Source organism: Hippocampus zosterae, chromosome 19 (genome assembly GCF_025434085.1).
Source record: "Hippocampus zosterae strain Florida chromosome 19, ASM2543408v3, whole genome shotgun sequence".
In the NCBI taxonomy this organism is placed as follows: Eukaryota; Metazoa; Chordata; class Actinopteri; order Syngnathiformes; family Syngnathidae; genus Hippocampus; species Hippocampus zosterae.
The window spans coordinates 10,610,001-10,637,858 of NC_067469.1; the positions used below are offsets into that span (position 1 = coordinate 10,610,001).

General features: G+C 42.0%; 1 protein-coding gene across 1 annotated transcript; it reads right to left on the reverse strand.

Moving 5' to 3' along the window:
* Positions 1 to 958: 958 nt before the first annotated feature.
* Positions 959 to 26,039, reverse strand: meis2b (Meis homeobox 2b). Its single transcript, XM_052052183.1, has 13 exons — positions 25,659 to 26,039; positions 25,194 to 25,426; positions 24,717 to 24,858; positions 24,495 to 24,545; positions 24,221 to 24,271; positions 23,555 to 23,701; positions 20,332 to 20,446; positions 13,739 to 13,878; positions 9,854 to 9,930; positions 7,656 to 7,714; positions 6,590 to 6,679; positions 6,293 to 6,389; positions 959 to 2,429 (listed from the first exon to the last, which is right to left on the reverse strand). Exons 1-12 carry the CDS (start codon positions 25,668 to 25,670, stop codon positions 6,331 to 6,333), a joined length of 1,176 nt encoding a protein of 391 aa, XP_051908143.1. The 5' UTR covers positions 25,671 to 26,039; the 3' UTR covers positions 959 to 2,429; positions 6,293 to 6,330.
* Positions 26,040 to 27,858: the final 1,819 nt, after the last annotated feature.

Consider the following 27,858-nt stretch of genomic DNA (forward strand, 5'->3'; position numbering starts at 1 on the left):
CGGAGTGATACATTTGCGCAGTTAAGGATTGGGAAGAAATAAATACTTAAGCAACCGCGGCACTGTGGTTCCAATTCAGTGAAACGTAGAGTTTGGGAATCGTGTGACGCATCGTTCATGCATTCAGCTTGCTGCAGCGCTGACCTATATTTCATACAGACAGGCGCACATTTCCGGCAGCTTTCACAACGCATTTATCTTGCGCGCAGTCTGCAGAGGCGAACCAATTAGGGCCTGTTGGCGCTCAGTGCGAGATGGAGAATACCGGGAAATGTTTGCACGCTGGATTTAGCTTTTTAAATGATGCCTCTCTCACGCCTTAGTAAATATAGAGCGTACCCGTTGGCATTTAAAAAAATATGAAGGAGTTATTTATTCCTACGTGACGTTATGTTGCCGAGATTTTTTGATTCAAAGGTCGGGAGGATACAGTACTTTAATTTCACACGTTAAAATATTAAGGAAAACATATTTTTTATTTGCTTTCGGTATTTCAGATCATTGATGCCACACACGTGTGTTTTGGGGCGGGCGGGTTTTTTTTCCGGGGGTGCAGCGTTGCAATTTGGGCCTCGCATGAGGTGAAATGTGGAATCAAAACAACAATATCAAGACATTTAATTGGATATCGAAACATTCAGACCCGCTCATCACGATAATTATGCCTGTAGCGTTAATTAATGTTTGCATTAAGTGAACGGTTAACTATTTAAAGCAACATAATAATAATAATAATAACAACAATAATAATAATAATAATAATAATATACTGAAATATGTGAAAATGCAAAATAGATTTTTTATGCTGAATAAATCATCTCGTTAAATAAATTCCAGCACTAAATTTAAATTCGTGATGATTTTTATGGATGAAAATAATCACGCATCAATACTCATAAAGGAAATATGCACTGTGTAGTCACAATTCCTCTAAGGACGATTCTGGTTTGTGCTCGCCTCGTCGATAAAAGGCTCAGAGGATCGTTGACGTCCGACAGTGATAAATGAGCTCCTGTGCACTTTTGTGCATTTATATATTTATAATTCCCTCCCGTTTTCCGCGGCCATCCGACGAGCAACGGAAAGGCGGACAAAAAAAGAGAAAAAAAGGTTATTGAAAACGAAACGATTTATTCCGTTTTATGATGAACGTGTAAAAGAACTACCACAAATCTCGGCATTTAATTTTATCCCCCCCACCCCCCACAACCACTCCATGCCGTCCAATCCCACACACGTTGACCCAAACTAACACGCACACGCGCCCACGTGCAGGGTACAAACAAAGACGTGTCGTGAAAACCAGCTGCAGCTTCTCTTATTTTTTTCAGAATTTGGGAGCCGGCCCATCCATCATCGCTGTCACTATCAATCCAATAACAGCAGACAACTGCAATTCCGTCTCCTATCGAACCGAAGCTGGATACGTGACCTGCTCCAACAACTAATTTTGTTGCTTTTTTTTTCTTCCACCGCCCACACGCGACCTCTGAATTTTTTTTCTCACTTCCCAAAGGCCTTCTTTCACACCAACACATGTGCTTTGTACCTTCTTTCTTTATTCTGTCTCGATTTGGTTCGAGTGTGAAGGCTTCTTCTGTGTTTTGGTGATATAGAAAAATCATTCAAACATTATCCCCTCCCCGCCCCCCCCCCCCCCCCCAAAAAAGAACGAACTCTTTATAAATTCCATTCAGTTGTACACAAGGATCATGAAAACAAAATGCAACAAAAAAAAAAACAACAACATGAGTGTGGAATAAAATCACTCAAGGTCGTCGCTGTGTGGTGACGTCACAAGAATCAAACTGTTAAAACAAAAACAATTAAAAGAAAGCAACGAAGAAGCACAAAAAAATGTACAGCACAACAGTTAAAATGACTATACATATGTTTCAAATATATTCCACTGTGTTTGCGTGCGTGCGCGCGCCCGTGCGCTGTGTATGTACATCGTTGTTTAGACAGGAGATGCCGATATGGGAATAAAGCTTCACAGATTTGGTTAATATATGGGTGGGGAGGGGGTCGGCGGTGTCATCCCTGTGGTCCAGCGTGGTATAAAAATAAATAAATAATTTAACACGAAACTGGGGAGTGGGGGTGGGTGGGCAAAAGACCGCTTTTCTTCAAAATGTCTTTTTTTTTAATAGCAGCCACCCACATCCCCAGCTCTTCCCGCGCTTAGAGTTCATCCTAAAGTCTCTTTTGAAAACTGAAAATAAAAGTAGTAGTCGACAACTGGTAGACCCCCCGCCCCCCCCCCCAGCCCCAACACGTGATCCTCGACACACGTGCGCGTGCAAAGCGACGGAGCGTCAAAGTTGAGGTGAGGCGCGTGGGGGGGGGGGGGGGGGGTCACGTGGATATGCACCGGCGGCTTCAAGCTCCACAAGCTGAATGAAGATCCCTGAGCCAACCATGGAGGCCTGCAAAGGCAGAGAAAAGGAGAAGAGGGCACGCAATGTAATCGTATTTTTTGTAGGGATGGGGGGCGGGGCCAACGAAAGATGCACACACAATTAAATATCACACACACACACACACACACACACACACACACACACACAAGAATCAAAACATCTTTCGCAGTATATGCGTGTGCCATATAATGGCAAATAACCGCGATACACGCCTCTCATTAAAAAAAACTATTTCAGGAAAAAAATATATTTTTCTGTGATTCGTTTCTGCCTCCGTGGCCCTTTTGATCGACTCAAACTGAAAATGAAGATCCGAGATACGGAAACATGAATGATCATAATGGATTGGTCGCCGCTTCGGAGGATCGGAATCATCTGAAAAGATAAAATATTTGAGATAAAATCAGAAATGTTTTCATGAGGATTTTTGTGACCTTTAAAAAAAATGAAACTGACGTAAATATATTCTTTTCGGGAAACAACTGCAACCGGAGCTGATCATTTTAACACTATGAGGGGCACTCAATTAAATATGTTTAACTGAAACATTTTGGAAAAAGAAAACGCAACCAAACAATAAAACCCTTCTCATTTATGGCTTTTCATTTTTTTTGTTAAAGATGAAAAATATATCAGGATAATACTTCAATGGATTCCATTGTAACCATTATAATTACATCACTGCGCTGAATAATAAATAACATAACAATTTACACACGTTATAAAAATAAATTGTGTTTTGTTGTGTTTACAGTTTTTTTAATGCACACACACACAAACACACACCCGATTAATGTTGTGTGTGAAAGTGTTAAATTGCATGTTTTCGTCGCGAGCATTCTTATCTTTCTAAAACTACATAAATACACAATGCGATTTTCCACTCATTGTTTGATGAAAAATGATAAGACAATAGTATAGTATAATTGAAGAAGTCAGCACCCCCCCCCCACACACACAAAAGACCCACTTCGATCTTGTAGACAGTAGTATAATGCGGTAAATTAATGCTTCCACATTTTTACACTTTTAAGACTCTGCATTTCGTTTTTAACCAAATGTTGTCTCCTTTTTTCCTCAACCAATGAAACGAGTTTATTTTGTTTGATAAACTAAAGTAAAGGTCAAGCTTATAATACCATATCGCAAATATTTGTTTGACCCTTTCGGGGACAGCGGTAACTACAGTGGACAGTTTATCACGTTGTGGGGTTACAGGGTGCATGAAAGGGTTAATATGTCATTATGGAGTATCACCCTCATTTTGGAAAAAAAAATAACTTGGATAATGGAGCAAATATTGCAAAGATGAGACGTGATGCGTCGACAACGGAGCGGGTGTCAGAGTTCCTGTATGCAGAAGGAATCATGCAGATTCACTCAAGTATTCCACGCTGGTTAAATATTATGGCTCCGGCTTTATTGTGCATGGAAAAAGCCTCATATTTCTGCAGTCCTGAGAAATTTACTGCTGCAGTCAGCATATGCTCTCACTGCAGATGAAATTGGGGGAGGAAAATACAACAGGCTTCATTGAACTACACAAGTAACGACCCACCCATCATTACATGAGAAGTAATTAGATTAAATCACCACCAAATGCAGATACCGGGCAGTGTTTATTCGAGGTGGAAAAAAAACATGCCAATCTTCCTTGACATTTTTTTAAATAGAAGAAGCATCATGATCGCATTGGAACTTCATGAGCAATATTTAGGGATTATACCCCCCCCCCCCCCACCCACGAATAAATAATTTTTAAAAAAAGAATGAACAAGGCAGCCGTGTCTGTGAAAATTGACCCACTGGATAAAAAATGAAGCAAATGCGGCTCCTATTTACATATAAAGAGCTCTATTAATCAAGGTAAGTGTCATTACAGCGTGGCTCATTGAGCAGCGGAGTGTGGGTGTTAAATAAAATTCTCCGTGCTTGGATGCCTTCGGCAGGCAATACGTCTTGATTTGAGAACTGTCAGCGGCAATATGAAGCTGATAGGGGCCGAAGGAAGAGGAAGGGGAAGGAGGGTGGGGTGGGGGGTTAGGGGTGGGATTAGCCTGATTCTTAATCAGATTGCAGATTGAGGGAAAATGGAGGGAAAAGAAAGGGTGCAAAGGGAAAGAAGCCATGGGAATGTGATACAATCGCCGTTTTTATTGATATGAATCAAAAGAGCTGCAAAATGTGAAGGGGAATGGACTGCGAGTCCCTTCACTTGATTAAAACAAACAAACAAACAAACAAATAAGCAAACAAGGCAGCCTTCGTGATGTACTCTATATCGTGTCCATGTTAAACATCGGATTTTTTTTGTCATACTTCCGGTAAGGAAGTGCGTGGTCTTGCATGTGGTTTTTTTTCACTCGGAAATTCTAAGTAAATTTAACAAGGAGAATATATATATAGGAGGGCGGCGAACCTGCTAGTATATATAGCTCATCAGCTAGTTCCTGCGGAAGGCTGGTAAGATGGGCCTTCGGCCCACAAAAGTGTTGTTGCTTGGTTCAACTTTTTGTTCATCTTCATTGCTTATCGCGAAAATAAAGAGATGTTTAGCTCTACTAAATAACTAACAATTTTATTGCAATGCTTGTGGGTAGACAACATTTTTTCGCTAAGATGCCCGCGCGATCGTAGTGAGCCACTGCCAGAGCGGCGCAGTGCCGGCGCGCAGCGGCGCGCAGCGGCGCGGTGAAGTAGGTACGTTTTGAAAAGGGACAGACGGAAGGACAGACCGCGTGAAAATATATATGTATTTATATTTTAAAAATATATATAATATATATATATAAAAAAATATATATATATTTTTTTTATTATTATATTTTTATTTTTTTTGTAAAAAAAAACCTAACTGAAACGTTTCGTGGTTGTGCAAGTAAAATTTACTCAAAAACGGATGTTGTAAATCTTTTAAACTGATTTTTGAGTAAAAAAAATAATTTAAATAAAAAAAAAACGTAAGCAGATTTTTTTTCAAGTAAAGGACACCCCCCAAAAATATTTCTGTGGAGTTTTATTCGACTTTGTAAAGTTTTTAAGATATAGGATCACCATTTTCTTAAAAGCAAAAACATTAAATCTGTATGTATGTGAATAAAATACTAAAATGGTTTAGTGACAAACGTAAAAAATATATATAATAAAATATATTGATAATTTAAAAAAAGAATAATAAATTCAGTTTACAACGGTATGCCCATGGCTACAAGGTTAAGGGAAAAAATGCCCTAATCTTAATTCATACTGTATTAGCTTTCTGTTTGCAGATATTGATAGTACTGCTCAACTGGGAGCCGCACACGCCTCTCACCTCGCTGTCTAAATTTTGACTGCACAAACAAATAGCCACGTAGCTGAAGATGAGCCCAATCGTAATCAGCTTTGCCTCATATTGTCTCACTTCAGCGACTGTAATCAATGGAATTTTGTTTACGTCACGTGCGAGAAAAAAAAAACTGACCGTAATTTTGGAATCCGGATGCTATTTTTAATCATAAAAATATAACACAACCATTTTTTAACACTTTCAGGGACAGCAGTTCCTACAATTGACAGCTTAACATGTTATCAGGTTACAGGGTGCATAAAAGGGCTAAAATAAATTGTTCCCCAGTGTAATTATACATGCAATGAAATGCTAATGATGACAAGAATGTATGAATCTCTTTTTTGCACCATGTCCATACATGTTTTTTGTTGTTTTCCAAAAGGGGGTAGCACGTACAAACAGACCTTACATACGTATACCAATGTTGTATTAAGAACAAGAACTTTGTAACCTTTTTATGTATCACCTCCAAACGATATTTTGGATATTTTGAGTAGAAAAATGAAATGAGAGAGGAAATGTGCATTAATGTACTTACTCTGCCCTGTTGTCGAGGCTGGCCTCAGCAATGTGGGCTTACATGTAGTGCCATTGCCCATCCATGCCCATGTTCATACCCATACCCCCCATCGGACCTGGAACAAGAGTGTGTTTCCAAATTATATTTGTTTCAATTGAACGGCAAATTAACTACACGATTGATAACAATCGTTAAGTAAGTTATTTTAGAAAGGGGTGGTACAGAACTGGACGAATTGTATTTTACTACCCTGACTGTGATTAGAAACAAATGACATTTGAAGAGGTAAAATTTTGGCGGCTCGAGAATGTTTACCTCCGGGTCGAAGGCCCATGTGCTGCTGTCCATCAAGGACAAAGCCTCCCATTGGTTGGCCGTCTGGACTGTAAGCTGTACCCTGACTCACTGAGAGAAGAACAGAGAGAAAAAAAATGTCAATGGGACAAGAAATGCATTACACTTCTCTTTTGAGCCATATAAACCTTCCATGGCTCCGAACCTTAGGGAGTGGTCTCCTGTCGACTAAAGTGTGGGACAAATAAAGGATATCTTAAGTCTTTCAGACGATGTGAAACTGCAACTCTGACAATGTTCATTCAATTTATCTGTGCAAAAGAAAATATTTGACCTGTGCTGCTTTTGAATTAATTCATTATTTTTTAAATTTATCTATTTATTTGGACAAAATTATTTTATTTGTATTTATTTTAATTGTGGTGGCACCACCGGTGGTAGGGCGCCCCGGTAGTCCAGTGGTTAGCACGTCGGCTTCACAGTGCAGAGCTCCGGCCTCCCTGTGTGGAGTTTGCATGTTCTCCCCGGGCCCGCGTGGGTTTTCTCCGGGTACTCCGGTTTCCTCCCACGTTCCAAAAACATGCGTGGCAGGCTGATTGAACACGCTATATTGTCCATAGGTGTGAGTGTGTGCGCGTATGGTTGTTCGTCTGCGCGTGCCCTGCGATTGGCTGGCAACCGGTTTAGGCGGGGGACCTACTCCCCGACGACGGCTGGGATGGGCTCCAGCACCCCCCGCGACACTTGTGAGGATTAAGCGGTTCGGAAAATGGATGGATGGATAATTTTTGTGAGAAACCGTTAATGCGATCAGTGTCTTCTCAGAAATGGATATCATTAATCGTTAATTACAACATACAAAGGTAGTTTGAGTAAATTTCTTTCAAAAGTGCATCCTATCAAACTTGTAGCCCTCCGCATTCATCAGGAGGGAGGAAGGAGCTCTTAGTTTTAAAAAGGTTGGTGACCCATGTGCTTCTCTCATTCGTCTCTCCACCTCAATTTATCATTTAATAGTACACTAAGTTCCATCTTCTTTACTTGCTGATGAGTTTAACTCTGTATGAACTCTTTATTTTTTTTTTACCTGCTCTGTTGGATTGGTCGATCATCGGCTGAACTATTCTTCTCCGTGCATTGATGAACCTGAAAATCAAACGTATATCATATAAATAACGAAGGCCGTTATGCATCTACACTCACAAGTTCCCCAGTTCTTGAGAGGATTGAACAAATAATTCTTCAGTTAAAGCATTCGGGATCCACCCTTACATACGGCAGTTTCAGACGGACTGGAAACCCATGCTGTGTCTCCAGGGGATTTCACTAATAATACATTTCCCTTCCACAGACACAATCTGTTGTATTGGAACCTTGTAATATATCTGTGAAAAAAAAGTCTATTGATTTAGGTTTAGCCTTGTAGCCACAGGCTATACTGTGACTAACTGATCTGCCAATGCTTTTTCATGAACACATCCCCACGGCAGAATGGGAAATTTGAACACGGTGACATCCATATTAGGGCTTCCAAAGCTTGTGGATCTAAATGTGTGTTGTTGCGTAATTAAATCTGAATAAGCTATTTTATATTGTATGGTCCACTTATGAGGAAATATATCGATGCTTATAAATATATTGAATGTCTGCATTGGTTTGAATGGGTACAAATCATATGTTGAATTCAAGGGTTAGAATTTTTTTTTTTTTTTTGCACTGGAGTTTCATGGCTCAAACCAGCCTTGTGAAACCCAATACATGTTGACGTAATCATCTCATTGTATTATTACTTAAAGACAACAAATTGATGGATGACTAGTTTGTCATCACTCAGGTCAACTGTTTTTTTGTTAAATTAGGTTTAAAGTTTCTTTTTCTTCCAGACCGTGGTCTTTTTTGGTGAAGAGGACAACTCTGACTGAGCTGACAGTTTCGGCTGTCACATTTAGCCTTCGTTAAACCTGTCACTGCTTAAAAACAGCCATTTGTTGGTTGGTTGTTCTATTATTGTTGAAGTGAGTGTAAACAGGGTAACGAGAGGGTTACAAAATTGGTTTGTAATTTATCACACGTCACAATTTCAGTACTCTCAACTCAACTCAACTGTATTTATAGAACACTTTCAAACAGCCATCGCTGCATACAAAGTGCTGTATATGGAGCAACTAACATTTACATATAATCATATACATATAACTAACATATACAAATACTTATTTTAGCAAGCATCGTGGAAGTTGATACGCATGATTTGCTTTTGCGGGCTACGTAAAGTGATGTGGCGGGCCGAAAGTGGTCCCCGGGCCTTGACTTTGACACCTGTGGTTTAGCTCTACCATTGCCTCCAACATCAATATTCATATTTTATTTGATCAAAAATCAAAGTGACAACTGAATATGCTCCCAAGATCACACAGCTTTCAGCATGAGTAGTCAGTAGGAGCATATAAATACTTAAAATGGAAGAAAGGACAGAAATGGACCAGTAGGCAAGTTTACATAACATGGGGTACGACACTGAACAAGTTTATGAAGCTAAGCAGCATTTACTGGGGCGAACACGGCACTTCTTGCTAGCTCTCTTATTTGAAACCAATTCACACTACTTTGTGGACCGGCGCTAACTTTCCGATTGCCACACAGCATCAGATGCATTACAGAACGTCACACAAAACCCAAACAAACACATACCAGTGCTGGCTTGCTACCCTCGGACGTCTGACTGCGTCACACACAGTACTTTAAGATGGGTCGGTACGCACCAGTATCAGGACTTCTCAGTTTTAGTCTGTGGCATACTGGGACTTCATATGAGCCTCCAGTACCCTCTTTTGTTTCTTGTGCTTTGCGATACTCATACTCCTATGGCTATACTACATTACCCAGTGTGCACTATTACACGTTGGCGCGGCTCCAAATGTGCCAAAACAGAACCCAGACTGGTAAAAAGCGGGTGATAATCAAACAGGAGGACATAATCGTCTTACAAGTGAAGAGCAACCAGCAAACGGTGACGATAGCGCTTCTGATTCACTTGTTGCCAGCGATGTCAACAAACCATAAACAAAAAATAAAAAATAAAAGTTGTTTTTCCAAACAACTGAGTGTTTAGAAATACTGGTCAGAACATTTCGTTGACGTTTGTCATGGAGAAAATTTGGCTAGCTGTACAGCGATGAGGCACTAAATCTTTGGTTGGGTTTACATGACCCTTTACTCAAAGAAAAATCTCAGATAAAATGTGCCAATTGAATTGCGCAGAATTGGCTTAAGAGACGCACTTACCAGTTGTTCACTTGGAGAATGGTGAGGCCCGTGTCTTGCGCTAACTGTTTCTTCTGTTCCTCTGAGGGATATGGATGCTAAGAAAATCAGGAGAAGTAAGAATCATTCGGACTGTCACGTGCCTTAATTCTTAGATGTGACAATGCGAGTGCCTCCGAAAAAAAAAAAAAGAGAGAGTGCCTGACCAACGTTTGGCCCTGTTAACACTTGAGGCTTAAAGCGCGTGGCTTTGTGTGACAGTATTTGACATTATTTGACATTGCTTGACAAACGATTGGGTGGGATGTAAAGAGGCACAATAGTGTCTTTTGTTTGGGGCCTCGGTAAGGCCATGCCCTCCGCCACCCTGCAACCCCTCCCCACCTCACTCCATCCCCCTGTCCTCTGCTTTGCTCAATCGTGCACGTGTGTGTGTGTGTGCGTGCATGCGTGCGTGTGTGTGTGTGTGTGTGTGTGTGTGTATGATGGAAGGAGGAGGGCGGCAGATGGCAGACAGAGGTGACCCATGTACTGGGAACAGGGTCGCGGGCCAGTCGCCATTCTACTGCTGTCAGACCATCAGCTGCCTCCTGCGGTCATCAGTGAAGGATGTGCTTCCAAGCACTTAATTTTCTACTTCTTTTCAGCTTAGGTGCCCAAATACGCGCTCACTTGGGGTTGAACTGAACCGATTACCCAACAACAGGTCCGCTTTTCTACTCCGCATTGACGTTTGATGTTCGAAGTCGAATCGTTGCTAATTGTGTGTTTCGGACCTTTGTATTCCAATCAGACAATTTATAAATCTTATGCTATTGTCAGCTCTAAGTTTTGTGGTGGAACGAAATTTCCAGTCAACAAGGTGGCACTTATTTGTCTGTACGCGTCTGAGAGGACAAATCTAACTTTTTGGTGGTTCAGAATTCCGCTTAGCCATGCTTGCTTTGGCTATTAGAATCTTCCTTACTATTCGTTTATCCACCTTCGTTGCCAAAAAGATACTATATGTCAAATAATATAATAGCTGTTATTCATAACAAGCACAAACCATCACCGCAACATTTGAGTCTCTTTACAATACTGTTCGTGACACTTTACAACAATGTACTGTATGTCAATGTATATACGGCCATATGGATGCTCCAACCAAGTAGAAATAGATGAGTCCAAAAAAATTCAACCAGTAGCAAGTATCCTTAAATACAATAAAACCAAAAGCGAAATCCCTGCAGTGAAGAAGTGAAATACTGTTTTTTTTTTTGGTGTCGTCTTGCAACAAACTATCAGTTACATAAAGTGACACAAATATCGCTTTCAGGGATGGAGGGTCATGATGTGTCATGATCTTAGTCAGTGGCAAAAAATGAAACAACAATCCAAAAACAAAACAAGTGCTAAAATGTTTGCCCTTAGTTGCTTGTGGAGTTTAATTTCGCATCGCTACCCTTATTCATAGTCCTGAGGTATCGCTAAACATCCATCCATCCATCCATCCATCCATCCATCTGATCCGCATAAGGGTCGTGGGCCATGCTGGAGCCTATCCCAGCTGTTTTCGGGCAGTAGGCGGGGGGACACCCTGAACTTGTTTGCCAGCCAATCGCAGGGCACACATAGAGGAACTGCCATTCACACTCACATTCACACCAAAGGACAATTTCGAGTTTTCAATCAGCCTGCCATGCATGTTTTGGAATGTGGGAGGAAACCGGAATACCCACACAGGCACGGGGCGAACATGCAAACTCCACACAGGTAGGTCAGTGCCGGGATCGAACCCACGACCTCTGCACTATGAGGTCAATGCCCTAACCACTGGACCACCGGGCCGCCCACGGCTAAATATCAATCGTCGAAACGAAATCTAGCAGCCATTAGAAAAGCTAAAGCTAGCTATTCTTATCCACACACATCTTATTTTCATTCTCACAGTCATACCTAGAGGCAATTTGGACTGTTTGATTAATTTACCATGCGTGTTTTTGGAACATGGGAGGAAACCCGAGTTCTCAGCGAAAACCCACGCAGGCAAAATATGTAAACTCAACACAGGAAGGCCCGAGCCTGGATTTGAATCCATGACCTCTGAACTGTGAGGCAGAGTGTGAAACCTCACCTGGCCCAACAGTGCACACTCCTCAGAATCAAAGGAACATAATCAAGATATCCACACTGCACAAACCTCAACTGAATAGTCAAAAAGGAATCTTGGAAAGGACTCATTTTACGCCCCTTCGTGTGAGGCTAACAGTGAATTCCAGGGTGTGATGGCGAAATTCAAAGTTCGTCTTTGAATGTGGTCAAATGTAAGGTTGCGTGGAAACCAACAGTTTGACCAGGCTAATGAGACGATAATGAATAATATAATGAATCGAAACCTGTCCAGCTGCTTTCTCTATGGCTTCCTCAGAAGGGGATCTTTCAAGTCTCTTCAGAATGGGCGACAAAAGCATGAGGCTACGATGGAGGAGTCTCCCCCCCCAACCCCCCTTTACCCCGTAACCAGCCGTCGGCCTCACAGAGCAACGTGTGACAAAACATAATCCAGCGCCATTCACCACCTCAACAACTGATGAATGCTTGATCGCTTGGGTGTTGCAAACAGGCCTTTCAGTAGCCAAAGTCTCCTTGCGCACTTTTCATTGGCACATCCTGCTATGGCAAACACTTTTGCTTCACAAATTAGGCCTGAAAGAGGATTGGGAGCAGAAAAGGGGATAATTCAATTATCTTGCCTATTTTTCATCAGGGGGAAAAAAAATCTAAAGGTGGGCTTTGGAAAGGAAAGGATTACTCGGAGTACAGGATCCGTGTGGGCCTATTATCAACTTAACAACTAAGAGCTTATGACACATCTTAGAGTGTGAAGTATAGAAAAAAAAATCTGTGAGAAGAAAGCATGGGTTGTATCTTTTGGACCTTGGACAAAAGATAAAGTACTCTGAGGTCTCTTTCATTCCGCTTTTGATGTTGATATCTGTATAAAGCATGTAAATAGTGTTCCAAAATGGACCTTGAAATGGTGGTCTCGTCTTGCCCAACAATTTCGGAATATGAATAATACAACATAGTTGAGTGAATATTTTGGACTGCGACAGGAAAGATTCGAAACTGATGTACTTTAGTGACGTCCTGGTTTTCTAACCACTGTTACCCTGTTCCCAAATATCTTCCAAGATGGCGCCCTAGTTGGTGAGCTTCGCTATTTTTTATTTTGTTGTTGTTTTTGTCTTTTGTTTTGTCACACTGTGTTTTTTGTTAATTCGTGTGGACCCGATGTGGACTATCTTCAGCGTCTTGGGCCACGACATTCGTTAAAGGAGAAGAATCTGTGCTTGGTGGTTGCGACTTCTCTGCTGCACGCGGGTAACAGCACTGATTTTGATTGGTACGAATGTCGGAGCCATTTGACTGTCGGTGCTGGATAACCCCCGGGGCGCTTGTGTTTTTTTTGTTTTTAGCCTGTAATGGGTAGCATTTATCGCAGCCCCTTTTTGTTTAGCAGAGATATCGGCGCTGTTGGACAGTCTGCGTTGGTGCGGCTGGATGGATCGTTGCTGGATTGAGGAAGAGGAGGAGGATGCCAATTTGGAACTCAGAGTCGCCGCTAAGAATTGAATCAGATTTACATGGGACAGGAAAAGTGAACCAATCTCTTTTTTTCGTCAATGGACGCTACAGCTTCTTGTTGACTTTCAAACTTAGCTTCGAGCAGACGTGTGCATATTTTGAGCATGACGTCTTTGATCCACTGGCGACAGGACACTCTGATTTTCTACTTTGATTGCGATTGCTCCTTCAGAATTTTCTGATGCAGGACCTGGAGTTTGCTTCAATCCTTCAATTGCTTTCGATGTCTTGATGTAGCCAACTAAAAAGTAGGAAATACAGGTCAACTTTTCTTACCGTAAGGTGCTGGAACAGCCACGCTCTCATTATATTTGTAGCCACTTTCGGGAAGATGCCTCTTTTCTTCTGCCTCTTCTTGTCCTGGTCATCTTCATCTCCCGTGCCCGGTGATGCTAGGCTGTTGTCGAGACCATCTCCTGTCATTAAAAAAAAAAAAAAAAGTAAGAGGAGTCAACAAAATTTTTCATACAGAAGTAGGGCTGTATTCTTGTATGGAATGACAGAACAAGACCCTTCCCCTCACTTCTGTCTGACTCCCCCGGACATTGGATAATGAAGAGGAGTTTGTAGTGCGGGAGCTCAATAAGACCCAAGAGCTATTAATACAATCCGAGTCACTGGCTTGACATGAAGTAATGACTCCAGGAGTCGTGTGCCCCAACGTGAAATAACGAACGCTCGTTCAGGCACCGCGCTACATGTAACATGACCGCTATTTGAATGGAGACGAACGATTTCTTCGGGAAGAAAAAGAGTAAAACACAATAACAAAGTCTGACCCGAGGATGAAGTGCGAACCCAATCACATCAAGCCGTGTCGTGTTCAATCTTGGACGTGAGGTTGCACGTTTGGGCGTTGAGGCAAAAACGAGAGTGGATGAGTTGGTGGGGCAAGAGGGGAAATTCATCACCCTCGTGTTCCCATGTGTTCGGCGAACGCCAAATCCCCCGACCGCCCCCCTCCATTCTTCACCCCAAGCATCACAATCACAACGTCTACATCAGGATCGTCTGCATCTCCGGATCCCGCCATGAGCAGCGTCCTTGTTTGATTTCAGAAGAAAGCTGCGGCGCGGATCAAGGCAGGAGGGTTCCTTTTAAGCAGAGATTTCCGCCCCTCCTTGCCAACGCTCCCCATCTTGCGGCGCGAGGGGCACTCCGCTCCCTCTCCGCCATTAATTGTGCATCAGCCGAGATGATTTACTTTTAACAGTGGTGGTTATTTTTTCTTGCCCTCGGGGCAGAGTAGCCTTGAAAGCCTGCCTGGAGGGCATGTGAATAATGCATCTGAGAGACTCCTCCCCCGAGGCGGGACACAAACCCTACTTTTCTTAAGATTTGCCCGAGCATGTCTTTTTGTTTTTAGGGACGCATCAATCAAGCGCATCTATATGAGCCATATTCATGAATAAATATTTCAGCTAATGAATATTGACATTCAAAAGGATGTGTTCCATGGATGGAGGAGGGGGTTTGGGGGGAGCAGGGGGGGGGATTGTGGGAGTTTTGACGGATGGCATCCCGCTCTGAATCACAGGACGGTGAGAGGTGAGCCAGCCTCTGTCCTTCATTCAACGCTGTTGTTGTCCGCTTGTTTTTTTTTTTTTGTTAGTTTTTTCTTACATAAGTTTGTTGTTAAACTACCTCTCTCTAGCTTTCGGCTCTTTTTATGCACCAATAATGACAACCTGGAACTTGATAACATGATATGCCGTCCACTATAGTGACCGCTGTCCCTAAAAGGGTTACAATGACAAATGATCCTTTTATTTTTTGTAAAATCTTATTGTCTTCTGCTCTGTTCATTTTCCAATCAAATATACACTGTGTTATTCTTGAAATGATACATCGGAGCAGTTGGATATTTTAGCCCCCCCGACTCCCTGCAGTTGTAATGTCGTCGGCTTCTTGCGACGTCTTTTAAGAAAATAAGGCAAACTGCGACCACCCCCCCCTAAAAAAAGTAAGGAAAAAAGAAAGAGAGCTCGGCTCAGACTAATTATCTGTACGTATGGCATGTCACACCCCCTTCCCCACTTCACCCTGGTCTACCTCCTCTCCTCTTCTCTGCTCGCCTCATCCCTCTTTCTTGTGCTTGCAGAGAGGGGGAAAGCCGCAGGGCAGATCTTCTGCTACACTAATCGCTTCTGACTGCTCCCTGGCAACTCAGCCAATCTAAGCCGTGTGTGACGGTCCAGTCTCAAAGTCGTACACCCGTGCAATTCTGCCATGCCCCTGCTCTCACCCCCCCCCCCCCCCACCCATTACTCTACCCACCCATCAGGCCGCGCTCCGCACTGCCCGCCGCCAGTGTCTGCACGCGTGACACTGGAAGGGTGGAGGTGGAGGGCTGTGCATTACTGCAGGGATGGCTGGAGTATTGCCCCCAGGCGACGAAGAAAAACATACACAAAAAGCATCACCCGAAGATATGAAGAGGAGTCTTGCCTTTTTTTTTGCACCCTCCCTTATGCCCGTACTGCTCTTTTCAGCGGTGACATAAACGTTTTTCTTTTATTTCAACACTGCCTGTATGGCCCGTTCCTGATATTTTATGTATTGGATAAATATCCCCCAAAATATGGCGATAGCTTTCCATTCTGCATTTTCCTTGTATTATTCTTTTGTTTTTCCTTGTTAAGAACTCAGGGTAAATGTTCCAAATGTGGACAATTATAAATGCATTGTGAAGTAGATAAAGGAGTAAAAAAAAATCTAATAAAAATGACTGCCATGTAAGTAAAATCCATGCCTCATTTGGTATCGAAATTTTTTAACCCTTTCATGCACCAAGAATGATAACCTGGAACCTGATAACATGATAAGCTGTCCATAAAAGGGTGAATCGCAATGTTCTCAAAAAAGAAATATCCCCAAAACAAAAAAAGCTATCGTGTGAATATATTTTTGAGATGCAAGTCGAAACACTTGACTCTGAAACACTCAACTCTGCCTTCCAGATTTGTCTCGTCTGCGGCGTCTGCATCCGCTTTAAAGCAAGTTGCTGTTATTTCGCCTTGCGTAGAAGTGGTTCGCATTTCCACATTTTTCATTTCACCTATTGCGGGCATTTCAGCTTTATTTCTTTCATCCCCTCTCTCTGTCTGTCTTGCTCTTTTTAAACAGTGTTACGGTGTGACGAGCAACCACGGAATGGTGTGTGAAAAAGACAAAGCGGGGAGCACTTAGCAGAACTGATTGCTGGACCCCATTTGCATCAGTGATGCAAAGCCAGCACGCCTATCTAATGAGCTCAGCAGGTCCCTGATCCATCATCAGTGACACCACACAGCTCTTTCCCTTATTAGGCATGATGCACAGCTCCAAATGGAGCGCTTTGGATTGTTTCCAAGTCACGGGGAATACCTCTGCGCTGGGATCTGAACGGGGTTATTAAATTGAAAGCCAAATGCTGCAGTTTTGCATACCGCAATCAGAATGGTAGTTAAAGGTCATGTTGCAACATTTCTGCAAGCATGGAAAACCTCTTCTACTGTGTGCATGTGTGTGCGTGCGTGTGTGTGTGTGTGTGTGCGCGTGTGTGTATAGACTTGTGTGTGTAGAAATGTATATATAAATTTATATACATTGATTATATATATATATATACACACACACACACACACACACACACACACACACACACACACACATATATATATATATATATATATATATATATATATATATATACATACACATTTTTTAACCCTTTCATGCACAAATAATGATAACCTGTAACCTGATAACCTGATGAGCTGAGCTGTCAACTGTAGTAACCGCTGTCCCCGAAAGGGTTTAAAAGGGCGGTAAGGGAGTAAACTGTTTCTTTTCACGAAGTGCAACGAAGCCAAAAGTCCCACACAGGCGTGCACATGCTATAGGATTTGTGTTGCTGAGTGCTCATGAGGGTTGTGATTTATTGACTTGCAGGAGCGGCATTCATTTAGGTTGGCAATTAGTATTTGTGTGTGTGTGTGGGGGGGGGGTCATTTTTTCCTGCGATATATAAACAGCTGACGGATTGTAACTTGAAAAACGTTGAACTTGGGGCACCATGTTCGCCTGGATGGTCATTTGTTATAATCCAACGAAGGATATTTGTATTATGTTCCTCTGCTCTTTGCCCTTTTTTCGGGCCAAGGTACAAACAAGGCACACTGACAGACACACACATACATACTGAGGCTCTGATATAACTCGGGTTCGAGAGTTAATGCATCATGTGTTCCGATATATGCAAATAAAGCAGATAATAAATACGCATGCGTTTGTGTTGCTGTATTGACAGTGAAGCTGTGTTGTCACTGGCATGTCAGCGACCATACGGTGAAACATTCCATCCTGTTTACTTCAGTCTTAGAGTCTGAAGAATTCTACATATCCTGGTCCTTGCAATACATTTCTCAATGCAAGTGCACGGAATCTTTTAGAACTGTCTCTCTCCCGCCTTTTGTTTTATCTCCCTCTTTGTGATGGACATTCGAAGCTTCTCCTAGTCCACCCCCAGACCTCTTCCAAACATTCCTCGGATAGCTCAGCCCCCTTAGCTGTGGTCAACAGCAGTAACCCTGGGGGTCGGAGGTATCAAAGGGAGCCCTTTGCATATCACACGGCTTACAAGGATACAACCAAGCGCTGGGAGGCCACAGAAGAAGCAGGCAGCCAGAAGCCCAACCACTAGCCACAAGTGGATGAGATCATTTTCCTGTGGTTTGAAGGCAATTGCCATTGCCAGGATGCTCTCAAAACGGCATTGCTCGGTGCTGTCAGAAGACGGGGAGTGACTACTGCTGCCGCGGCAACGTTAAGATAAGCAATTGCTGGAATAATGAGTTTTTGGTCTACTCTAGAAAACGGATTCCTCTGCAGAGAAGGTGTATACGTTAACTCATGGAAAGACCACAAAGCTGAATTCATGTTAAACATTAGAGTATCGATATTATTTCATGTACAAATGATGTTATAAAGAAATACACATGACCCTATGATGAAATAGCGACAAGTCCAGAATGTACCAAAATCAACTGGGATTGCCTCAAGCTCATCAAAGTCTATCAGGCGGACAAGCGGTACAGAAAATGGATGCCTGGATGGATTTTTAAAAAAAAGGAAAATAAAGGACTGTGACCACCCATATTGTTTGACGTTACAAAAATACAACAGTAAACTCGCAATGCTACTAAAGAATTTTCTTTAGGCCAATGTGCCTGGTTCGATTTCGATTGGGCAAATGAACCCTTTCAGGGACAGCGCTTACTACAGTGGACAGCTTGTCATGTGATAGGTTACAGGATGCATGAAAGGGTCTTAAAAAAAGTAAATCACATATTGAATGCTTTGATTTTCAAGAGGAATTGAATGTCACATATAGGATGGTTTCAGTTTGCGGCTGCTGTGATGATCTGTGTAGCCTCCACTTTCCAAACAACTATGGCATACAGCATTTTAGATGCACCAAGCATCCATCTTTTCTGTTTCGTGAGGTTTTATTACACCCCGTATTTCTACATCGGGTTGCTCAAAAATTGCTGTCGCAGATTTAACCAGTGTGAGTCGCAGTAATCGGAAAGTTGGGCGAAGTGGTGCTGCTTTGTGATTATCTGAGTGCTCCTTCAATTTGAGCGTACCAGCCATGAAATACACGGATGGGACTTCTGCAGTTTCCGAATGCCTTTGTAACTGCAGTTTGTGCTGCGTTTGATAAAGCGGAGGCCCAGGTAGCCTCAGCAGGTAGCACATATAGCCAGCCCTTGCTGCAGCAACTGCAGCTCTGATCATTCCGTTCTCCTCTCTGCCTTTGTTTCATATACATAAAATGCTCTGCCCTTACATCCCCACGGGGGGTATTCTGCACCCCCATCCCCAATGTATTCTTTTCCAGGTCAAAAGGCCATGGACCTTGAGGTTTCCCCCACTGTTGTCTAAAAAAAAGCCTAAAGGGGGGGAAAAAAAGCTATTCACATACAGGCTGTTGTGACTTTTAGATACACACGCGCGCACACACACACAAAGAGTTAAAACTATCTCCAACATGCTCATCTAAAGATGATGCAGGGTAAAAATAAGATTTTGTAAACTGCGTGGTGCAATATCAAAGTGAAGATTGCGATCTGTTTCTGTTGTGTCGTTTTTAATCCTCTCAGTTTCCCTTGTCTTGCAAAGCATCCTCCTTTTGTTCTTGTCAATGCTCTGCCCGGTGATGTCTGATATGCAGAGGGTGAAAAAAGTTGCTTTAAAGTCCATTCTAGTTTTGCTCCGGCCAAAAGGGAAGGAAAAACAAAACAACAACAAAGAAAAAAAAACAAGTCATAAAACTCTGATGGCCTCCAATTAGCGTTAACAGATCCATTCATCACTTCTAAATGAGTCGTACCCAGGACGGCATTGTCAAGAGGTCTTCATTAATGAAGCAACTTGTAGTTTGAATACTGTCCCAGAGTTCTGATTTGTGAGGAAGCTGGCAAGACCCAGCAGGACAAACCGAAAAAAATTAAAATAATAATAATAATTTAAAAAAACTAAAACGCACAGGAACCTCTCCTAACCCTTTCAGGGACATCGGTTACTACAGTGGACATCTTATCAGGTTATCATCTTACAGGTTATCATTATTTTGTCATTTTCCAGCCCGATCCTTCTTTGACCTATCCGACTGTTTGTAAAATTTCAGACCAAAAAATTTGAAAGGAAACGTCTTTGTTGATGATCGTCGTCCGTTGTCTGATTATAAACAGATGCGATCGGGATCACGAGTACGTTAACGGTCATGAAAGAATCCCCACACCTTTTGGCGGGACCCCGAGTTGAAGAGAGGTCACTGAAAATGAAAAGCTTTGATGTGGAGGAGACATCGTGGGCTCTCTTACCGAGTTCACTGGTGTTGTCTCCGCTCTGAGAGACGTGTCCCCCACTGGACGGTCCCGGGGTTCCTACCGAGGGTGTGGAGTGGGCGTCATCCAAGTCTCTCCAGGATGCCGGGTTCTGAGAGGTCAGGGTAAGGTCCGCACACCAGGGGACAGGAGATAAGAAAATAAAAGTAAAGAAGAGAGAGGAGGGAGAAGGGGGAAAATAGATGAAGAAGGTCCAGTAAGGTCCGGTAAGAGGTCCATTATGTAGTTTTACAAAGACAGCTGCAAAGTGCGATTAGCATTGCAAGGCAGCAAGTTTACAACAGCACATGAGAAGAAAAAAAAAATTACCATTCTGCCTGCGGTGGACTCGAAATGAAACGCCGTTGAGAAAAAAAAAATTAAACGGATTTCTAGAGGATATCAGTCAATTCTGCAGCATGTGAACCTTGCGACGCCCAGATCGTTTCTGTGAGCAGTTTTAGGGAGGAACCCTCTATTTATCGGGAGACTTAGTCAGGCCACTCAGACGGCAATAAGCCCGAGCCAAACAGTACATCTCCCTCTTCAGCCTCTTTGCGTCAGCTGTTTGCCTGATGGTGATCAGATGAAGAGCTCGGCAGATGACAACAAGAAGCACAGGGACAAAAGCGCAGCGTGAAGGAGGCGTCTCCACGATGGCCCCTCTTTTCTTAGCAGGATGAAAAATAATTACAACTCCTCTGTAAACGCAGCTACTCAACAGCACGGCATGTGTTTTGCCATTTTTTAAGCTAATGAAGGTGCTATTTCTTCACCTCCCGTCTATTAAAAATCAATCGAAAGGAACACGCCATGTGTGCATTGAGTAAATCATGTCTCATTTTTTCGTACGTTAAGTGTTATCGTTGAGCAGTGCATTTCATTTTGAGTGGAAATGGGAAAAAATAGAAGCAGTGGTACTTCTATTTACGAAATTAATTGGTTCTGGAAGAAATTTAGTAGAGACGCGTTTTCCATGTAAAAGCCCTAATCCGTTCCAAGCACCCTCAAAACTCAGACATAAATGTTCTCTATCGCATAAAAATGCATCAAAATATTTACCAAATACATGTTACAAACCAGATTACTGCACAATTAATGAGAGTTGTGCATAATGTAAAAAAAAAACAAAGCATAAAGAATAAAAATGATGTCATTTAACTTTTAACTGTGTTCTCATTGTTTTTTGCCCACTTTAGTTCATGTTCTCTCTCAAAAGTGTTTTTTTTTTGCCTGGTGTTTTGTCAAGAACTCATCCAAGGACGTTTGCTTTTGTCAGCTTTTAACAATCTTTCAAAAATGTCCAAGGAAAACATCAGCATAGCGAGCGATTGCCCGACTGGTGAACACATTTTCTGGGTGATTCACATTTCCGTCAAACTATTGGAACGCCTCATGGCCCGAGGGGCAAATGACAAGGACGCTGCATCGACACACCTATCTATCTCCACACACAGACACACTTTTAGCCAATGGGACGCCAGGAAGATGCTTAGTAATAGCCAACGGCAGAGCAGCCTATAAGTATTTTGCGTTCAGGAAACTCACAGCTGTGACTAGCATGCCATACTGTGTTTTTACCTTTCGTATCTTGAAATTTCTTTTGAAACAAGAGGCAATATTTTCTGATGAGATGTTTCGCAACTTGAACATTTCGTATGAAGAGACGTTCGTAATTACAGGTACAATTGTAAAAAACTCAATTGAACAGGATTGTTTAGTGGAAATAGGTCCAGTCGCAAAGAATGAATACACAAAACTGTGTTATTTCGGAATAGTACTAACAGCGGTAACAAAGGGGAGAATTGTGGCGGTTAACTCTAAAACCAGCTGCTCCTGTAACAATGATTCATCCTGCCTCAATGCAGAGGTTAAGTAAAAGTTAACATACAGTACATATCACATTGAGTGTTATCAGCGGCAGGGTTATCAGCTAAGACACACACCAGGGTAGTTAGGATACAATTAGCGCTTCTAATGGTTTTATAGCGCTTCACAGCTAGCATTCACGATCTCTGGCGCAAACCTTTTCATGGATTTTTAACCCTTTCGGGGACAGCAGTTTTTCCAGTGGACGGCTTATCGTGTTATCAGGTTACAGGATGCATGAAATGTTCAACTTGATTTCAATTTTATTTATTTATTTTGAACATTTGGTTCGGTTTTCTTCATGTGAGATACTTCTTATTGGCATTAGGTCAAGAATGAAAACAAAACGAAAGTTTGCTGGAAGGACTAGTGACCATTTGGGCTTCAATGGATTGTAACCCAGCACGCTGCTCCAAAATGTGCTGCCCTGGTACGTTTATAACCTGGTAAAATAGTAACTTCTTATTTTAGAAGTATATTTTCAGAAAGACTGAGAGAATTAATGTCCCTTCAGGGACAGCAAAGTCCAACTGTACCCGCTTCCTTTGTTATTTTACAACAGCGCTACAAAGATGTCACGCCTTGGTGGAAAAAGCTACAAAAACGCCGCCTTTTGTCAGGTGCTTGCAGAGTCTCTAATTACACGCACAATCGACGTTCACTCTGTTACACAAGCACACTTTGAGAAAGGAGATGCAAGTGGGTTAACGCTCATCTTTAGCACGTCGCTGTTTTGTATCCACACATCCCATCCGACGTTAAAACATGCACAGAAACACACAGAACACACCTTTTTGTTTGTTATATGATGACGAGAGAGACATATTTTGAATCGCCCTAATTTGCTTGACAAAAGGGGGCACGTTCTCAGAGGTTTGAGTACTATTTGTTATATATTGAAATGGGAGTGTTGTTTATTCTTACTGCCAACCAAAAACAATAAATAAAAATAAAAATCCAACACACCACTGACAACTAAAAAAAGTAGTGTGCCAAATAGCTAACATTTTTTTTCAAGAAATGTTCCTAAAATGAAACAATCAAGAGTTTTGTCTTAGCTTAAAAAAAATTATGACAAAAAAATATTAATTAAAAAAAAAAGTTTGCTAGGTACTACTGTACATGTTGAATTAAATTGAATGGATGAGAATGAAATGGTATACAAAGGATACTGCTCATAACCAAAACACCCACCAATGACATCAAACATCGCATTAAATGGGTTGAACGAATCCATGAGGGAAAAAAAACATATATTGTGACATAAATCCTTTGCTCAAGACGCCATAACAAATGATGAACATAAGTGTCTGTTTTCCATAGTGACATCTTTACGATGCAGTAAACTCACATGATCTGCGAGGTTGGTGGAAGATCCCGACAGATCATCAAAATCCGACTTGCAGACGTCCCGCTCCTCAATGACCAAGTCGATGGGCATTTTGCCTTTCAGGCAGCTGATGTACCGATGGCAGAAGTTATCGCAAAGCTCGTGCACCTATGATGAAACCAAATAGGGTTTTAAATACTGCACTGATTTCCCTTTTTTTTTTTTTTACCTGGCCATTGCACAAAAAATGGAACAAAGAATGACTTGGCCATCCCTTTGCAGCTTTTATATACTTTAGTGTGTGTGTGTGGGGGGGGGCGTGATTTCTAAGGAATACTATCCATTCATCGAGAAAAGCGGTCATGAGGTCAGAGGTCACTCATGTTGAACAGAAGGGCATTGCAGTACTTGCAATCTTTGTTTATTCTCAAAAGGTGTTTTTCTAAAGTCATATTCCTCCATACAATCTCTTTGACTCGCCCTTACTCTGGGCACAGTGAAACTGGAAAAGATGGCAAAATGTAATGAATGCCTTGGGATGCTTAAAAATTAAGATGCCGGGTGAGTTGTGCATGCATCGATGTAGCCAAAATTTGATTTATTCATTAAGTGGTGTTTTGATATGACAGCGTATTTAACTAAAACGCTCCACAATGTGGTCTTCACTGCCAGCAGAACAAGACTAACCTTTTCCAATTCCAGCAGATGAAAACGCAGCACTTGGATGGCTTGAATCATCTAAAAGCAAAAAATACATTAAAAAAATAAATAGAAAATAAAAAATCAGGGAGCCATCAATCAACAGGGTGCGGAGAGCCTTCGGGCGCTTCATAAAACGCTCTGCTGTTTTATGAGTAAAACAATGATTTTAATAACTGCGCCCTAAAGGGATGCGATTGCTCCAGGCGAGCGCATGCGACGCCTTCCAAGAAAGGAGAAGGAAACGCTACTGTGTACTCACCAAGTTATCCAGCTCCGGGTTCGAAGAAAATAAAGGTTTCTCTGCGCGGATCTGAAAGTGCAGGAAACGAGAAAATATCCGCTCGCTGTTTTTTTTTTTTTTTTTTAGAAATGCAAACATTTCGAAAAAAATCATTGCCCATTTAATGCAGTAACAATATAATAATCTTGCCGACCCCTGAAGTTGATTTATTCTCGTCAAGATTTGCACGCGCTAACTAACCTGTTTGGCAAAAACCGCTATGTCTTCGTTGAAAGAATCCGAGGAGCACACGTCGCCGCCAGCCACTCCGGGTTCTCTGGGCGTACACGTCGCCAGCTCGCACTTTTCGAAAACCAGGGCAAGAAGCGGGAATAAAGGATGGCTGCAACGCAGGAACGTGAAACTCGTCAAAAAAAATAATAATCCGCGGCGGCCTTGCGTGAAAACAAAAAATGCAAGAAGTTCATCAAATAAAATCAAGCCAGGCTCCTTTTCAACAATTGTAATCATAATCAATGGAGAGCAATTATTTCTAACCAAATATATATTCGCGTTTCGATCATCGCGGGAAGTTGTGTTGGTTTAATTAGTTAGTAAATAATGTTGTCTTCATATAATTGGCACTTCAAATTAATATTGCTTCAAATAACCAAATTAGGTTTCAAATTGGCTGCCGAGCCCCCCCAAAAATTGTTTAGATTATTTCAAGACTCATACCCGTAAATCTGGTCCTTGTCTCTTTTCAGGGCGTCGTTGACCGCACTGCCCATGCTGCCCGGCATGATGCTGTGCGGTGCGTGCGCCCCGTAGTGCTGCGTGGGATGTGGGGGCGGCCCGTGGTTCAGGTGGTGGACCTGGGGTAAGGGCCGCGGGGCGTGGGGGTCTCCGTACATGGATGTCGGGACTCCAACTCCATCCATCCCGCCTCCGTAATGAGCCAACTCATCGTACTTAGGTGATAAAAGATTATATGAATATGAATTTCTTTTTGAATGAATAAGAAAAAATATATATTGTCCAACAGTTCTACCATCCCCAGGGCTAATATGAACGACGATGGAATCGATTTCCCACATTCACATCATTACACCTAATTTAAAACCACACTACATATTTAAAACCTTTCAAATGATGACTAAATGTTAACATCCAGTATGAAAAGTTACGGTGTGTGTTACTTACCCTTTGCGCCATCGTTACGCGCAATTTTCAAGCGCTAAAGACAAGTGACGCCAAAAAGCAGGGATGATTTTTAAAATCCAAGAGTCCCAAAAGTATATTCCTAAATTTAATTATAGTCCTGTTGGCAAGTCAAAGGGAATGTAAATCAAAAGGAAGTGATCAGAGGGAATAAGGAATCATCATCTGTCCTTGTAAACTTGATTCCTGGGCTCATCTGTAAAGATCAGCGCGTGTGTTTGATGTGCATCTGAGCATCAGATGCAAGGCTCGGACAAAAAAGAAGACTGACTCTGCTTGTCAGTCCTCCGCTGGTTGGGAGTGAGTTCTCGCGTCCGTGCGCGCCGACACGCTCTCTGCTCGCAGATTGGCTGAAGAGCCACTTATATGAAGCGAGAGCTGCAGTGTATGTTAATGACGGAATTTAGGGCAGGCTGGATTCAGCCTGCCCACGTTTAACATCGAGTTTAACACGTTTAACACGTTCAATTTCCGGTTATTGCTTTCACAATATTGTCCTAACAATGATGACAGTTATCGCGGATTGATGATCATTCCCGGTGGTCACGTCGCGATGTGTGTTTCCATCGAACTAATAAGTGTGTTAAGATATGAGTAAGCACAGTGCATTTTCCTTCACGGCAACAGGACAAGTCTGGCTGTCTTTTGGACAGTTACCGGAAGTCGCCATTTTGGCCTGAGATGATTGATCTTTGACAAGATACCTTTTCTAATAAAGGGAAGACCCACTGAAAATATTTTAAATGGAATGTTATATGTTTGTTAGGTTTTTTTCAGAGCGTTTCCATAACCCCCTCTTCCCTACTTTTTGTGCTTTTATTTTTAAACAACACACAAGGTTTTCCGGTCGGTGTGATCTCCATTCGACAGAGCGGCCGCCAGGCTGGGGAAAGGAACCAAAGAAATATGATTCCGTTTTTCAGTAATAATTCAGATTGTGAATTAGTATAATTCTTTTATTTGAATAGATTATTCAGTGCTTGTAGCAAGTCATTAATATTATCATTATATACATGTTATTTTACATGTATATTGTTAATGTTCGTTTTAATGTTGATTCATAATAATGACATCCTCATCAATTTCACTTGTCATATTATTGTCTGGCAATGGAATCCACACACTCGTTTTATTAGATGATTCGTTATTTTGGAAATGTGATTTTTAAAAAATATATTAGTGTTGTGGCGGCCCGGTAGTCCAGTGGTTAGCACGTCGGCTTCACAGTGCAGAGGTACCGGGTTCGATTCCAGCTCCGGCCTCCCTGTGTGGAGTTTGCATGTTCTCCCCGGGCCTGCGTGGGGTTTCTCCGGGTGCTCTGGTTTCCTCCCACATTCCAAAAACATGCGTGGCAGGCTGATTGAACACTCTAAATTGTCCCTAGGTGTGAGTGTGAGTGCGAATGGTTGTTCGTTTCTGTGTGCCCTGCGATTGGCTGGCAACCGATTCAGGGTGTCCCCCGCCTACTGAAGACATCCCGAAGACAGCTGGGATAGGCTCCAGCACCCCCCGCGACCCTAGTGAGGATCAAGCGGCTCAGAAGATGAATGAATGAATGAATGAATATTAGTGTTGTAAACACTAATATATTTCTATTTATGTATATATACAGTTTATATAAACAATATTTGAATTAACTCTTTCAGATTTATGGCAAGTATTTAGTAGCATTTTTTTACATTTCATATCAGAAGTTCTTGGATCTAATTACAATATTCATTTTGATGATGTGTTGAACACAAAGTGATGTACATGTAACTTTTCTGAAAATGTCCATTGAAGATTGACAATAGCACAGCCAAATTTGTAGTTACACTGAAAAAAAATAATGTGTTGAATTTACTTTTTTATTTCATCCAGTGGTTGCACAAAATCAAATCATCTGGATCTAGATAATTTTTAAGTCGTGTGGTTGCATAAACAACATTGTCCAAAGTAAAGTGAAAATATATAAGCTTCTTATCTTGCAAACATTTAAAAATCATTAATATCTGACCGGCGGCCCGGTAGTCCAGTGGTTAGCACGTCGGCTTCACAGTGCAGAGGTACCGGGTTCGATTCCAGCTCCGGCCTCCCTGTGTGGAGTTTGCATGTTCTCCCCGGGCCTGCGTGGGTTTTCTCCGGGTGCTCCGGTTTCCTCCCACATTCCAAACACATGCGTGGCAGGCTGATTGAACACTCT